This window comes from Vanessa cardui, chromosome 1 (genome assembly GCF_905220365.1).
Source record: "Vanessa cardui chromosome 1, ilVanCard2.1, whole genome shotgun sequence".
NCBI classification, from domain to species: Eukaryota; Metazoa; Arthropoda; class Insecta; order Lepidoptera; family Nymphalidae; genus Vanessa; species Vanessa cardui.
The window spans coordinates 227,202-242,451 of record NC_061123.1 but is presented as its reverse complement, the minus strand read 5'-3'; the positions used below and the strand labels follow the sequence as shown (position 1 = coordinate 242,451).

Sequence of the window (15,250 nt, the reverse complement as noted above, 5' to 3'; positions counted from 1 at the left end):
ATGCCATGTCATTATTTGGATCACCTAAATTAATTGTAGCTGATAGAGGCAGAATGTATGAACATTCTGTATTTGTTAAATGGATCTCGGAAATGGGTAGTGATTTATATTTGATTACACCTGAAATGCAACAAAGTAATGGTCAAGTAGAACGCTATTGTAGAACCATTTTGAATATGATTAGAATAGAAAGTAATTTTAAACAAGAAAAGTGGTCCGATGTTTTATGGAAATTACAACTTACATTAAATATTTCAATACAAAAATCAACTAAATGCTCTCCTTTAAATCTGTTAATAGGTACCGAGGCAACAACACCAGTGCTACGTTCCATTGTGCGAGACATAGCGCTTGAAGGGACAAGCCCTAATCGTGAGTCGCTGCGCGAACTGGCACGTCAACAAGCCAGTGAATCCCTGGAAAGTAACAGAATCCTCCAGGATTACCGCACAAACAAGACCCGAGTTGCGCCTCGTACGTTTAAGATCGGTGACACTGTATTTGTGTTGAAGACCAGTCAATCGACAGGCAAACTGGATGGTGGCATGCGGGGTCCATATAAAGTTGAAAAAGTTTTACCTCATGGGAGGTATGAGTTAAAATTGCTAGCCGGCTCGTATGGTAACACCACACAAGCTGCGGCTGAATACATGATTATGTGGCATGGAGAATGGACCCCTGACACCTGTACATCATTTTTTGAAAGTAAGCATTCAAAGACATGTTGAGACCTCTGTCTTTTAAGCATCCTGAGGGCTCTGCTTAGAGATTATAATCATTAGTTTTATGGTAAAGAGCACCCTGAGGGCTCTGCTCTGGGTAGACATGCTGAGGCCTCTGTCTCGTTGCATCCTGAGGGCTCTGCAACAGTTGTTTTATATGCGTATATGAATTCATTCTTTCAAGGGAAGCATCCTGAGGGCTCTGCTAACATTTGATTGCAATATGTTTGTTTATTGATTTTTTTTTTTTTTTTTTTTATAACGCTGTTTTTGTTTGTTTTAGCCGAGAATGAGGAGCTCGTAGATCAAATGCCAGAGCCATCAAACGAGGTGCCATACCAAACGGGCGAGGGCGCGCCGTCGTCAGGATAGGCCGTGTTAGCGATAAAAACATCACCGGTGTTGTGGTCACGTGTCCTACTATTGTAAAAGTATAAAAGAGCATGACAAAGGGGGGATCGGACACTTTTTCTTGAGCACTCGTAACGTACAGACGTTGACGAGACCTTTTTTGTAGTCCTAATCTTTGTTCTATATTTTTGTGTGTTTATTAGAATAAATAATTGCTAGAACATTTATGTAAAGTTTTGTTTGTTGATTTAAAGATATTCTTATGAGAGATTTAATAGTTTTGTTTTTATTCGTATTTAAGTTTAATTGTTAAATTGATTATAAATAAGAAATCTTTTAATTTTGAGTAGTTTTATTTTTTTTTTAATTTAATTATTTGCTTTTTGCTAACAATAGCTTAAAGAATAATATCAGAATACTTAGTACAGATATTATAATCGAATTTCAGGTCTCATCGCCGGTTATTTTAGACGCAGGATCCAAGACATTGTCAACATCAGCGCAGTTGTATGCGGCTGTAGTCTTGAGATTGTTTATGCCGCGATGCAAGGGGATGAGTGGCGACTGAATATTCATTAGGGTATGGTGTTCGGGCGGCGTCGAATTAACAGCGGGTGGTAAACAATGGAGGTATTATTTATGAAGCTTATTAATTCTCTTTTTAAAAATTGATGAAGTTTTCATTTTTATTTTTGTGGTATCCCCCTTGCCGAATTTATGTCATGCGACCATTCTAAGATGAGACTAGCGACCTAAGTAAGAGATATGATAATGCTTAAGTACGTACACAAACATAAATGCATATTCATGGGCTAATGGGGGCGGAATTTGTCAAGGTCGGAATATATGTAGGATCATCGGGTTTACATGAGCGGATGATTCAAACTGACTACTAGCTGATTCTATATATTAATGCGTAAAGAAGAATACATTTTTTGAGAATATTCGATGCTCGCAGGAGTGCAAGGTAAGTATGTAAAGTCTAAGTAGCAAATCGTCCCGGTGACCAAATTGTTACAAAAAGTTTTCACCCTTTAAAATATAAGACTATGGAAAAAATTTAGTAATAGAAAGTCTAAGAAAGAACTGCGGAACACTAAAATTGAATTAAATATAATATAATGTACCACATAAATTGACTATAAGTAAGGGATGATTAATATATCTTACAGCGCCAATGTATATGGTGACCCATTTGCCAGATACCTTTGTTAAATAGGAAAAAACCTTCGCTAACAATGCGGCCACGTCTAAGGCAGTAGTTTGAATAATAGAGCAGGCAGGCATGAACCAGAGGAGCCGTGTCGCGATTCAATCACGCCGGGCCGGATTACGCGCCGGACACTGGAGAACGGGATATGATTGGGCTTGTGTGGATTTCATTTGTGAAACTTGATTTTTGTAAACAAACCGCAAAGCAAAAGCAGTTTAACGCTAAGAACTCACGGAGCGGTTTTCAGCCCGCGCCCGCCGCGGTGGCGGAATGGAGTTTATTTTCAAAACTCACGAGACCGCAGTTTTGTGCGATAACGCAGCCGCCGCGGTTGCGATTATCACCCGCAAACGTAGCGGTTGATTATCGCAGGACGGGCGGTTGCAAGACGGGCGGTTAAACGATCAGTTCAGTTCCAGACCGTCATGGATACACACCAGAAACGAGCTGTTGCGTTATATTTACTTCACAGAAGAATTAAAAAAAGAAGGCCTAAAAGATTCTGGATACATCCACTAATTGCGGAAAGAAATCGTTATGGATTATTTGTTACTCTTATTAATGAGTTAAAGAAGGATGAGGAGAAGTTCTTTAATTATTTCCGAATGTCCATAAGTAGTTATTTAGAACTTAAAAAAAAAACAGAAACTGCTCTTCAAAAACAACATACTAATATGCGAGATCCCATATCACCAGAGGAAATGTTGGCAGTCACATTAAGGTATGTAAGTTTCTTTTAACAACTCGCACGCACGCACGCACATACGCACTCACACACGCACACACACACACATAAATGTTGTTCTTGGAAATCTTTACACAGCGCCATCTAGTCCCAAACTAAGCACGAGGCTTATACTATAGATACCAGACAACGGATACAACATACTTATATACTTTTTGCGTCAGGTGTTAATGAAACTAGTGGTAATATTTAAAAATTTTTTTTATTGAAAATACACATCATCTGACAAATTAGTATTGACTGAAGAAACTGATGGAATATTTTGTGGACTTTGGGTATTGCTTTCAGAAGTAGAATAGGTACGATAGCCGATATTTTCTTGACTGCCGATATTTTCTTGACTGTAATTATATGGTGGATATTGATAAGAAAATGCTGGAAGATTATTATCAAGATTATCAATAATTTGTAGAACTGCTATTTGAAATCGTCTTGTTTTTGCTTCATCAAAATTTTGCAATGAAGGCAGTATTCCTCGAAAAAATGACAAATGTCTATCTTCGCGTTGAGACAACATCTCTATTAATGCTTTGTCGGCGTCGTCTTTTCTTTTTCTTTTAACACCAGTTTGAGAAGATACTGAGGTGATAGGCGTAGCAAAAGCTTCTGATGTTGATGCAACAGTAGTAGTAGTGTTAGTAGTAGTAGTAGTTTGTTCAGTTGTAGCATCGCTCGTTAAGGTTGAGGAGGTATTTTCAATAGGTATATTTTTCTTCAAAAACTGTAACTGATCATCATAAATGTACTTTTTAGTTTTTTTAGCTCCCGATCCAGATTTTGTTTCCGTTTCAACTTTTTTGTTTGTTTTCATCCAGCAATCTTTAATATTTTTCCATTTTTTTATAATCATGTTACCTAAAAAAAAATATACGTAATTAAGTAAATTTATTTATTTCAGATACCTAGCAAGTGGGACTTCAATGCACGATTTGCACTACATATTCAGAATTGGGCACACAACTATATCAGCAATTATAAGAACGACATGTGAAAAATTATGGGAGGTGTTAATGTCTGAATGTTTTCCGGTAATCACTACAGAACTTTTAGAAGAAATCAGCCAAAAATTTTACAAGTACGCAAATTTTCCCCACTGTGTCGGAGCAATAGACGGCAAACATATAAGAATAACTAAACCAGATAACAGTGCTTCAATTTACTACAATTATAAGGATTTTTTTTCATTTGTATTAATGGCCGTAGTTGATGCGGATTACTGCTTCGTTTTTGTAGACATTGGAGCCCCGGGAAGTAATGCTGATTCAACCATTTTTAAAAATACTACTTTTTGCAATGCGCTTAATAGCAATTCTATCAAACTACCTAATGAAAAAATACTACCCGGATCTACTTTGCCACCTGTCCCGTATGTATTCGTAGCCGATGAGGCATTTGGTTTGCATCAACACATTATGAGACCTTATGGTGGTCAATTTTTGAGTGTACAAAAAAGGGTATTTAATTATCGCCTATCGAGAGCACGAAGATACGTAGAATGTGCATTTGGCATTTTATCAAACAAATGGCGAATTTTAAATCGTGCATTGGATGTATCAATACCTTTATCAATTAATATTGTGAAGGCATGTTGCATACTTCACAATTTTGTACGAAAACGAGACGGCCATCACATTAGAGAAGAAGATTTTACTCATAATCTTGAGAGTATACAAACACCTCCATCAATACGCAGTGGAAGACAAGCCAACAACATAAGAGATATTTTTCAACAATATTTTATGAGTGACAGCGGAGCTTTAAGCTGGCAATTGTCAAAAATTTAATAACGTTAATTATTATTCTTTTTACGACCCGCTACTACACAGCTCAATTATTAATTATTATTGTAGGTTAAAAATAAACTTATATAATACTAACCATATTTTTTTTTATTTGTCTCATCCAAATTTTCAAAATCTTTATTTAAAATACCGCAGATTTCTTCCCATGCTTTGAGTGTCAAGTTTTTGTACTTATATTCTTCTAAGCTCTTATCCCATATAACTGGCCTATCTTGAACCAAAGTAATTAGTAGATCGACTTCAATATCAGTATCCATTTTGTTGACAAACGTGCGCGTGCGTGCTTGAACGCGTCACTACGGAACAAGGAGTTATCACTGCCTACCAGCAAAATGGCGCGATTTCCCCCCCGCTGCCAACGCGGTCGCCCGCCAACCGACCGCAGAGCGCGCGGGTGCAAATCGCCGCGGCTGCGGGACCGCGACCCGCGCCCGCCGGTAGAAGATGAACCGCCAGTGCAGCGGGACCCGCAAACAACCGCGCACACCGCGGGCGTAAAACGCGTCGTGAAATGTGCTTTAATTTTTTACACATATATCTGCATTCTACAGAAGCTGCGGGCCCGCACCCGCGGCGGGTGCGGGTGAAAACCGCTCCGTGAGTTCTTAGCCTAAGTCTTTGCAACGGAAATCTGGAAATAGCTTAAATCCCAAATGTTTTTCCGTAAACAAACTTAACCACTCTATATAACTTAACACTCATCATCATTACATAGTATACATAACAAAGTTGCTTACCGCTGTCTATCCCTATGTGTGATTAGGTCTGTAAAATGACGCAACGGATTTTAATGCATTTTATTTTAATATATAAAGTTATTTTCAAGGATAGTTTTTGTATATAATACATAGACAATATAGTAAAGAAACACTGGTCAATTTAGATGTTTGTAATATGATGACGTAAATAAACAAATTCTGCAGAATATTTAGTCTGCCTGCAATCTGTACATCTTTACATATAATAAAATTGGGGTGTCTGTACATATATCAAAATAACATTTTTTAAAATTTTTGTTGCTCTGTTTGTTTGTTCCGGCTAATCTCAAGAACAGCTGGACCGATTTTAGGGACTTTCACTAGCAGATAACTAACATAATAGGCAGTAACTTAGGCTATATATTTTTTTCTTTTTTGTAAAATTAAAACGCGTACAAGGTCGCGGGCACAGCTAGTAAATAATAAAATTTGAATGATATATCATTGTTTTAACGCAGGAGCTTTAATCCACAATACACAAAATCCACAAAACTTGATTTTTGTAAACAAACCGCAAAGCAAAAGCAGTTTAAGTCTTTGCTTTGGAAATCTGGAAATTAATAAATCCTGCACTTAAACACTATATATAAGACTTCACTCGTCATCATTTCATAGTATAAAATAAAGTTAGATCTTTAAAATTACGCAAAGGATTTGGATCCATATAACCTTAATATACCTACATGGATAATATAGTAAAGAAACACTGGTCATTTTAGATGTTTCTAATGTGATGTTGTAAATAAACAAATTCTCTAGAATATAGTAGTGTCTGTTTGTAATATTAGACTAACACTTTTTTATATCAAAATATATATTTTTTTAATTTTTGTTGGTCTGTCTATGTATCTGTTTGTTCTGGCTAATCTCCAGAACAGCTAGACCGATTTTAGGAACTTTCACTAGCAGATAACTGACATAATAGACAGTAACTTATACTATATTTATATATTTTTTTTGTTAAATTAAAACGCGTACAAGGTCGCGGGCACGGCTAGTAAATAATAAAATTTGAATGATATATCATTGTTTTAACGCAGGAGCTTTAATCCACAATACTAACATTAGCCATATAATTAGACCGCAACTCATTCCAAGCGGACGTTTCCAATTTATTGATAACGAATTGTATTCGATATATCGAGCGAAATTCACGAATAAAACGTAAATCCTATAATCAGCTTTCGTCCATTTCATTATAAGCATTCAATAAATGATAGTTATAACTACCATTATTATTATATTCAGATCTACATAATTACTGACAATTTGCGAGAAATTGTTAAAATATCGATTATTTTTTAAAAAAACACAACTTAAATCTGATTCGAAAATCGCCCAACAGTTTTTATAATATGGTTGTTAGAAACGGACAGCGTGATTCTTGAGGTAGGTTTAAATGCACAACTCACTAAAGGTTACTTATACTAGCCGAAAGATGATATGTTTACTGACTGATACATATATAAAATGATTTCTTACTGACTGAAAATATTATACCGACAAATAAAGACGAATGATATGATGTTTTATGTACAGGGCCTATTCTAGAGTGCAAAGTCTAGTCTGGTTGTTTATATTTTATGTATAAATGTTTGTGCACGAATATGCATATCTGTTATTGTATTTTGAGATTTTAATAACTATCTGAGTGTCTCAGTAGCGCCACCTACAGGCTTTTACAGAAGAATAGCGACACGTCCCGGCTTTGTACGAGTGCAATGCCGATACTAAATTTACTACAGAATGTATTACATAGTTCCCACCTTATTTGTCATTAGACAATACATTCCTTGCATTTTAAATTTGTAACAACGTGGAAAATATTCGTTTAAATTACATTCACGTACCAAGATCAGTTCTATAATTTTAAAGATCTAAGTATAAAGCATATACAGCGACGGACAGCATTAAGTGACTTTGTTTTATATTATGTAATACAACAAGGCGTGTCTCTATTGTCCCATATCTCGATCGTGCCCATAATATAATTGTAACGACTATTCATTATGTGTATTAAATGATAAAGCATATTGTTACAAGATCTCTGAACCGAACATAGCTTTCGAAAATGTGTAATCTATAAAATCACGACTCATAAGTGTTTGCATAAGTCGTATTTGATTTTGTAATCGCTTGTATATCTTCGTACATAGCTCAAGTTCTCATCAACATAAATATTTTTACGAGTAATGTATTGACTCAGCGCTAACACATACTAACGAAAGTGACAAAAGTCGGATGTTTTAAGCGTTCAACGACAATCGCTTTAATCGCTTAATGTGATGGGATTTTAAGTGCATCTGCGGAAAGAGATTAAAAAATGTTTCGATCTAAAAAAAACAGCGTCGCTTTGGTGAAATTTTGTAAAATTATGTTTTTATGTATAAGGATTTTGTCCGTATTTATTTTGCTTTTATTTATAAATATTTTATAGCCATAGCGTATTGTGATCAATATAAAATTGAAATATTTTTATGTATATAGCCGTTTTGTATTTTGTTACAGGATTGAATTGAATTTACAACTGCATAATATGTGAAATTAAATTTATAAATCAAAAGATATCAACTTACCGTTTTTAATGAACTATAGTAGGTCCAATCTGTCAAATCGTTTGGTCTTCATTTAATGTACAATTGTACATCAGATATAAGATATCGAGGTTGATGTTTATTAAAATAATTTATAATTAAACCAAAACGATATACGGATACGGAGTGTGTTGAAAGCCTGTACCCACTCATCAGTTCTTCAAACAGTAATACTTTGTATTATTGTGTTCCGATTTGAAGGATGAGTGGCAAGTGTTGTGCCACAGACACAAGGGAGATAGCATCACAGCTCCCAAGGTTTTGGTTTGTGTAATGTAGGGAATGGTTATTATTTCTTAAAGCGTCAATATATGTAACCACTTACCATTACCATGAAAAAAAAAGTATGTTAATGAACATTATTAGTGGTTATTTTTGTTTTTTTACGATTTCATATATTTTCTATACGTTGGTACTTAATAACACAAAACGACCCTTCAAAATGTTTTCATACCTTATGCATTCGTGCTCCCTTTACTCCCTTACGTATAAAAATTGATAAGTCTTATCAGCTTGGCACACTAACATATATTTTCGTAGACAGTTACCTAGAAAATTGAAGATAAGGCCTTCAATTGATTCTATATATTTTGTCCGATCACATACAACATTCAAAATTTGTAAAGTTAATTTATTTAATGATATTAATCCAATTACTCGACCGCATAGAGTCAGTAACTCTTATATGGGGCAATATAATATACGCTTTTTATATTGCAAATTTACAACAGGATCCCAGAAAGCGTTCAAAATGCTTCTGTCGCCAAATTAAAGAAAAATGTTAAGGAACGGTAGTGTGCGAGAGGTTAATATACAATTTTATTAATGAGTTTATGTTTGATAGCACTTCTTGGGAATGAAACGATCGCCTCCTGGCTGTTTCTATTCATATACAATTATGTATCTAATTAATTTGACAAAAAAGAAAAGAGTTTCTTTCGCCGGTTCTTCTAAGGTCAGGGTGTTTCTTTTTAGCAACCGGTGGTAGAGTTTAATTTGACGATCAATAAACTAAATGTAATGCTTCTACGTTGAATAAAGTAATTTGAGTTTATTATCTGTTATTATGAAAGAACATATAAATGATTACTTATTTAGTAGTAGAAGTTCGTATCCAAAGTATTATAGCATTGAGCAGCCGATTGCACCCTAATCTTAAAACTATAGCTGTTCAGACGTTGTTCGGGAGAACTTCTGAATGTATTAGTCTTTGCAGTGGCTTGCTCTAATCTAAACATTTGTCCAGAGACGTCTCTGTTTATCTCGTAGACAAGACTGAAACGAGAACAGTTAGGATCTAAATTACTGCTTAGAATAAATAACATTCCGTCGAAATTAGTTTCCAATATTATTTCTACTGTAATACAATGTATTGCAGTTGCACTTTGTTTATTTAAAATAATTCTTCCTCTGAATATATTTTAACACGTATATGTCACGCAACAGAGCTATTGAATTTCGAGCAAGTAAAAGGGGTTTTCATATGCTTCCTTTGTATTTGGAATTAATCATATCAGTGGTGAAGGGAGTCACGGTGAATAAATATGTAATTAACAAGAAACTTAAATAACATTTTTAAATTTCTTGTTAATATAAGTCCGCAGATACTGAGGTGTTAAAAAACTGTGCTTCAGATACAAGTCAGTTAGTAAGTTAACTATATCTAACTTTATAAAAGAGAGAGAGAGAGAGACAGAGTAGGAACCTAAAATACATTTTCATATAAATCACTAACAACAGCCCGGTTCCTACACGAGATGGAATATATTAGAGGTTATTGAAGTAGGAAACAGTAGGGACTGTGCCCGCGAATAAAAATAATACTTGTGACATATTTGCAATCTGACGAAAATTCAACGGAATTTTCAATGGTTGCATTGAAATTGAAAAATTAAATTATATTCTTGACTAGGAAAAAATAGTTCAATTCTTCTTACTAAACTAAACTAAAATATACGTTACCGAAGGGTAACATTTATTTATTTTTATAACTTAAAAAGTTATAGGAACATAACAACCAGTAAATATTCCACTGGTAAAACCTCTCTTTTTATCAAAAAAAGATTGAGAAGCTTACTCCAATACGGGTCGGTGTATGCACGTGGCAAATTTTTATTCGCAACATGCAGATTTCCACACGATGTTATCCTTCACCGCTGAGGACTTGATGAATAATAAACAAATATTAGGCACGTGAAAGTTCAAATGTATTCGCCTGGGTTTGAACCCATGAGCATCACATTTATATTACTAAGTGAAACATAAAATCACATATAACTCTGTAATGGACAACTATGATGAATTAAACCGTTCGACCATTACATTGATTACGACATCCAGACCGATTTCATCGAGGTGATCACTTCCAAGGGAGACTAGACAACTTCAAAGAACACAATATTGTAATTTATAAATGTGAGCTCAAACACAAATCTACTGTAAGGTACGCTTCACAATCTATCGGAATATAATTATCGATGAAGGATTTCAGGTGCAAAATCCATAGCTGTACCCAGTGCGGGTGTGGTATGGTAGCCTCCTAAAATCTAACCTTGTAGAGAAACGATTATTTAGGCATTAAAATAGCTTATTTGAATAAATTATATGTCGGTTTCCGTTCTGATTCCATACCCTCAATTGTAACTGAAATAGTATTTTGAGGATCGATTACAATTTTTTTGTGATATGAAAATGTAGATTTTTGGACTAAAAGCAGTTCATCTGTTCCTAACGACATATACACGAATCAAAATTAAAAAGTAATATATTCCGTAGAAGCCTCAGCCCCACTGAATGGTGGCAAGTAATTAATGTTTATTTTGTATGTAAAAAGATTTATAGATGTCTACGCTGGTTTATCTTTAATCCACTTAAAAGTGTCAAGCGATACACTTGGCGCGAATTACACAATATATATTTTGTGCTCACTTTTAAATATTTGACAACAGGCTCTGTTATAGGGTAATGATACACTTTAGTCACTCTGTAATTATTATAGTATTCTTCAAGGAAAATATTATTTAAAACATTTTTACATTTAACAAACTGTTGAAATTGCTACATCGAACGAGGTTTAGTTTTATTGCTGTATTGGATTGAATATCTGAGGAGGGCGGAAGTAGTTATGGCTTCGCGGTTATGTAGGCACCATCAAATAATGACACTCTTTAAAAATTCTCTTTTTTAAAGATACCTCCGCCGAGCTACGAGGGAAGGTACAAGGACAGCGGATACATAAGTTGAAAGGATCAGGCAGCGTCTCAAATCCGAGTCAAGTTAGGTCATCGTAAGTTTGCTGAATAATAATCCTACATTAAAAACCTGGTTCTTCGTAAAAAGAGGTGTTCAAAATATTATATTATTTTTCAAAATATTTCATGAGTAAAATGTGTTAAATTTTGAAATCAATATGTAGTTAGTTACATTTTATTTTTATAATTTGTACCACAGCCCGGCTCGAGAGAATGTAGTGCGAGCCCGAGGCGGCCGCAATTAGATTGTTCCCGAATTCCCTCTGGCTCCGGCGCCGGAGACTGCGACCAGAGACTTTCCCGGAAACTCGCATGAACTTACGAGATTATACGTTGTTCTTTCTTCAAAAAATGGATACGAAAATTATTCAAAGAATTGTATATAGACATATGTTTATAACATGAATTTTAAGAATATTATACAAATAGCTTTTAATTATTTCCTTACACTTATTTTGTCGTTACACTCTTTCATCACGTCAAACTAATACCATAATCCTCATCAGCCTATCATAACACGATCAAAAATTGGGAATTTACAAATAGGATTCATAAGTGTTGTTAAATGAATTGAAACAAAACTTTGATACACACTATTTACTTATCCCCTCGTTACTAAATTTTCTACGTTTACCTTGACTTTAAAGTAGAAAATAACAGTTACAGAATGTGAAGAATTTTTTTAAACAATAATTAAACACATAATTCAATGGTGCCAGCTGGTGCTTCGAATCGAAAACTTAGACTAAAAATCACGTATCGTAACTACTGAACTATTGTTTTATTAAATGAAAAATGTACCTTTAGAGGTGTATCTGTATTCAGAGCGTGCTCTACAAGTATTTGATTGCGGCGAATAATTCGCATAGTAAAGGATTCAATTGGAAATTATTGGAAACCACTTTCGAACTCGCCCCTTTGAAAGCAGTTGTTCGAATGTCGGTATTCGACATGGTTTTAAGTGAGAGCATCTCGGGACGGTCTTCACCCGACGATCTATCCAAATTCGAACCTTATTATCATAACATAAAGTATAAAGTTGTTTAAGATCATAACGAATGAATGGGCACCGTGTACGTTAACGCATGTTACGAAGATTACATTAATTCTAGAACATGTTCTAAGACGTGCTATACATTTATTGGCACTTAAGATTTAAATAGATTTCTGAACTTATCGCTTAAGAGGTTTAAGCGACTCCGTTTTAAGGCGCTTAAGTTTTTATTAATAACATAAGCGAGTCTGTATATTGAATTCGTTTAATATTGTTATCAGTTCAATCTTCAATATAGAAAGATTTATACTTAGTAATCTAAGGCAGCGTTTACTTAACAACAAAGACTTCTCTGACATCTGCTCTCTACCTACATACTATATCAATGTAAATACTATAACAATGTGAAACAGAAATACTGTGAAAGTTTGAAAGGTGAATTATCGCAGATAAAGAGACATCATAGTTCCCAACATCGTGGCCGTGTGTTGCAAACTGGTGATATTTCAGTAGCAATAACATGGACGTTGGAAATGTAAGCCTCATTTACTCGCTTGCTCTCCAATTTTAAATTTAAAAACCGACATTTTTTTTAAGAAGTATAAATTCTGAACGAGGATAAGGGATGAAAGATCACAACGGTAAATATTATAACCAACTTTTTGAAACAGGATTATACGGCTTCACGAAAAATGTGGAGGAAATTTGAAACAAAAATCCTTAGCTTACAAATTCCTACGAAAAATATTCGTAGGGCATTTTATGCGTGAAAAATATAGCTTAAGCGAGCGGCATCAATATCAATAATAAACCGGTCTAGCGAGCAAGTGTATATAAGTGTAATACAGCGGAGTTAAAAGGCCCGGTGATATACAAGTATAAGAAAAGCACTTTTGAATCGTCATGTTTCAGTATCGAATTAATGGAAAGCTATCACCGATTCGAAAAGTAGGTTTGACCAAAAATAACCTGCAAGGATCTCAGTAAAAAGTTTCACTATTTTAATCACAGAGTATGTTAGAAAAGAATAATATTTTTTTATGTATCCTGCCCAGAAATCAATACAACAACAACAACAGCCTGTAAATTCCCACTGCTGGGCTAAGGCCTCCTCTCCCTTTGAGCAGAAGGTTTGGAACATATTCCACCACGCTGTTCCAATGCGGGTTGGTGGAATACACATGTGGCAGACTTTCTATGAAATTTGTCACATGCAGGTTTCCTCACGATGTTTTCCTTCACCGCTGAGCACGAGATGAATTATAAAGACAAATTAAGCACATGAATCAGCGATGCTTGCCTGGGTTTGAACCCGCAATCTTCGGTTAAAATGCACGTGTTCTAACCACTGGGCCATCTCGACTGAAATCAATAAATGTGTACGTTTTTCATATTTTACCTTCTATTGAATAACATGTCTTATTTATCAAAGATTGTTTTGACATAAACTATAAATTTTTGAAAATGTAAAATTATAATTAGCTTTCGAATCTACTTATAGAGACGAATGTTGTGGCTCAAAAAGGAACTTTGCAAAGTTGGAAACTAGGAGTGTTAATAAACTATGATTCACAATCATTGATTCAATGAACATCATTTCTTTCATAAATAAAGGTGAATGGTGTATATCCATACATAATAATGTTGTAAACATATCATCTTCCTTCATTATGTTTAATTTCAATAAACGAACAGTACATTGTTACAATAATTGAATTCCTGAGAAAGAGTCCAGTAGTGTCATTATATTTGATTGTTTCATTACGTCTGTAGAAGCAAAAATGTTACGAAATAATTTATTCAGTAAATGTAACTCGCTTTATCTTTTGTAAAATAAAATACTGTTATTATGTTTTGAACCTTTATTAATATATTTGATTTCATTCAAACTTGACATAAATAGTATACCCTGATAAATATTTCGATATTTTGTAATTTTTCTTTATATTATATTCAAATTGTTAACATTTCTACTACATAATATTTTTTTTATGGTATACATAGATTGGCGGACGAGCATATGGGCTACCATCAGGTAGTCAACATTACCCATAGACAATGACGCTGTAAGAAATATTAACTATTCCTTACATCGTCAATGCGCCACCAACCTTGGGAACTAAGATATTATGTCCTTGTGCTTGTTACACTGGCTCATTCGCCCTTCAAACCGGAACACAACAATAATGAGTACTGTTGTTTGGCGGTAGAATAACTGATGAGTGGGTGGTACCTAACCAGACGGGCTTGCTCAAAGCCCTACCACCAAGTAAAAAGTCATCAAGATAGGTTTTTACTGTCTCTCTATCCAGATCAGTGTAGCTTCACTATTTAACTTTTTCTATAGAAAATGAATCATTGTTTATTGTATATATGGAATTAATGTATATGTTTGTATGTAACATGTTCCAAAACCCTGCTCAGCTAAACCTTACGATTAAACAAATCAACAAAAGAAGATATAAATGCTATACAAATTGCAATCTACCGGGACCGAATAGCAAAGGCATGAATGACAGATATATCAGCAGCGTCAGTCGAGTTGCGTATGTTTGCTGACAAAGAACACACGTATCATGGAAATTCTATGGACGAGCGATTTACTGTAGCACGTTTATGATGTTTCAGATACAACCAGCAGGTAAAGATAAGCTTAGTTACATGACATACTATGATACTAGTTACCTATACACAACCAAGAGAAACCGGATTAACTCAAACTCAAATTCCTTTATTCAATATGGAAGATTTACTCTTACTTATTGATGGTCAAATTAAACACTACCATTAAGATTAGATTAAGTTGTTGTACATCATAAA

At 34.6% G+C, this 15,250-nt stretch overlaps 1 protein-coding gene across 1 annotated transcript; it reads left to right on the top strand.

Moving 5' to 3' along the window:
- Positions 1-2,503: 2,503 nt before the first annotated feature.
- Positions 2,504-5,430, top strand: LOC124530780 (protein ALP1-like). Its single transcript, XM_047105058.1, has 2 exons — positions 2,504-3,007; positions 3,930-5,430. The coding sequence occupies exons 1-2, from the start codon at positions 2,712-2,714 to the stop codon at positions 4,813-4,815; spliced, it is 1,182 nt and encodes a 393-aa protein (XP_046961014.1). The 5' UTR covers positions 2,504-2,711; the 3' UTR covers positions 4,816-5,430.
- The last annotated feature ends 9,820 nt before the right edge of the window (positions 5,431-15,250 follow it).

Excerpts from the sequence above, each read along its gene's own strand:
- LOC124530780 (XM_047105058.1), top strand. The coding sequence starts at position 2,712 with ATGGATACACACCAGAAACGAGCTGTTGCGTTATATTTACTTCACAGA. Across the intron at positions 3,008-3,929 it reads ATGTTGGCAGTCACATTAAG|ATACCTAGCAAGTGGGACTT; the intron begins GTATGTAAGTTT and ends TATTTATTTCAG.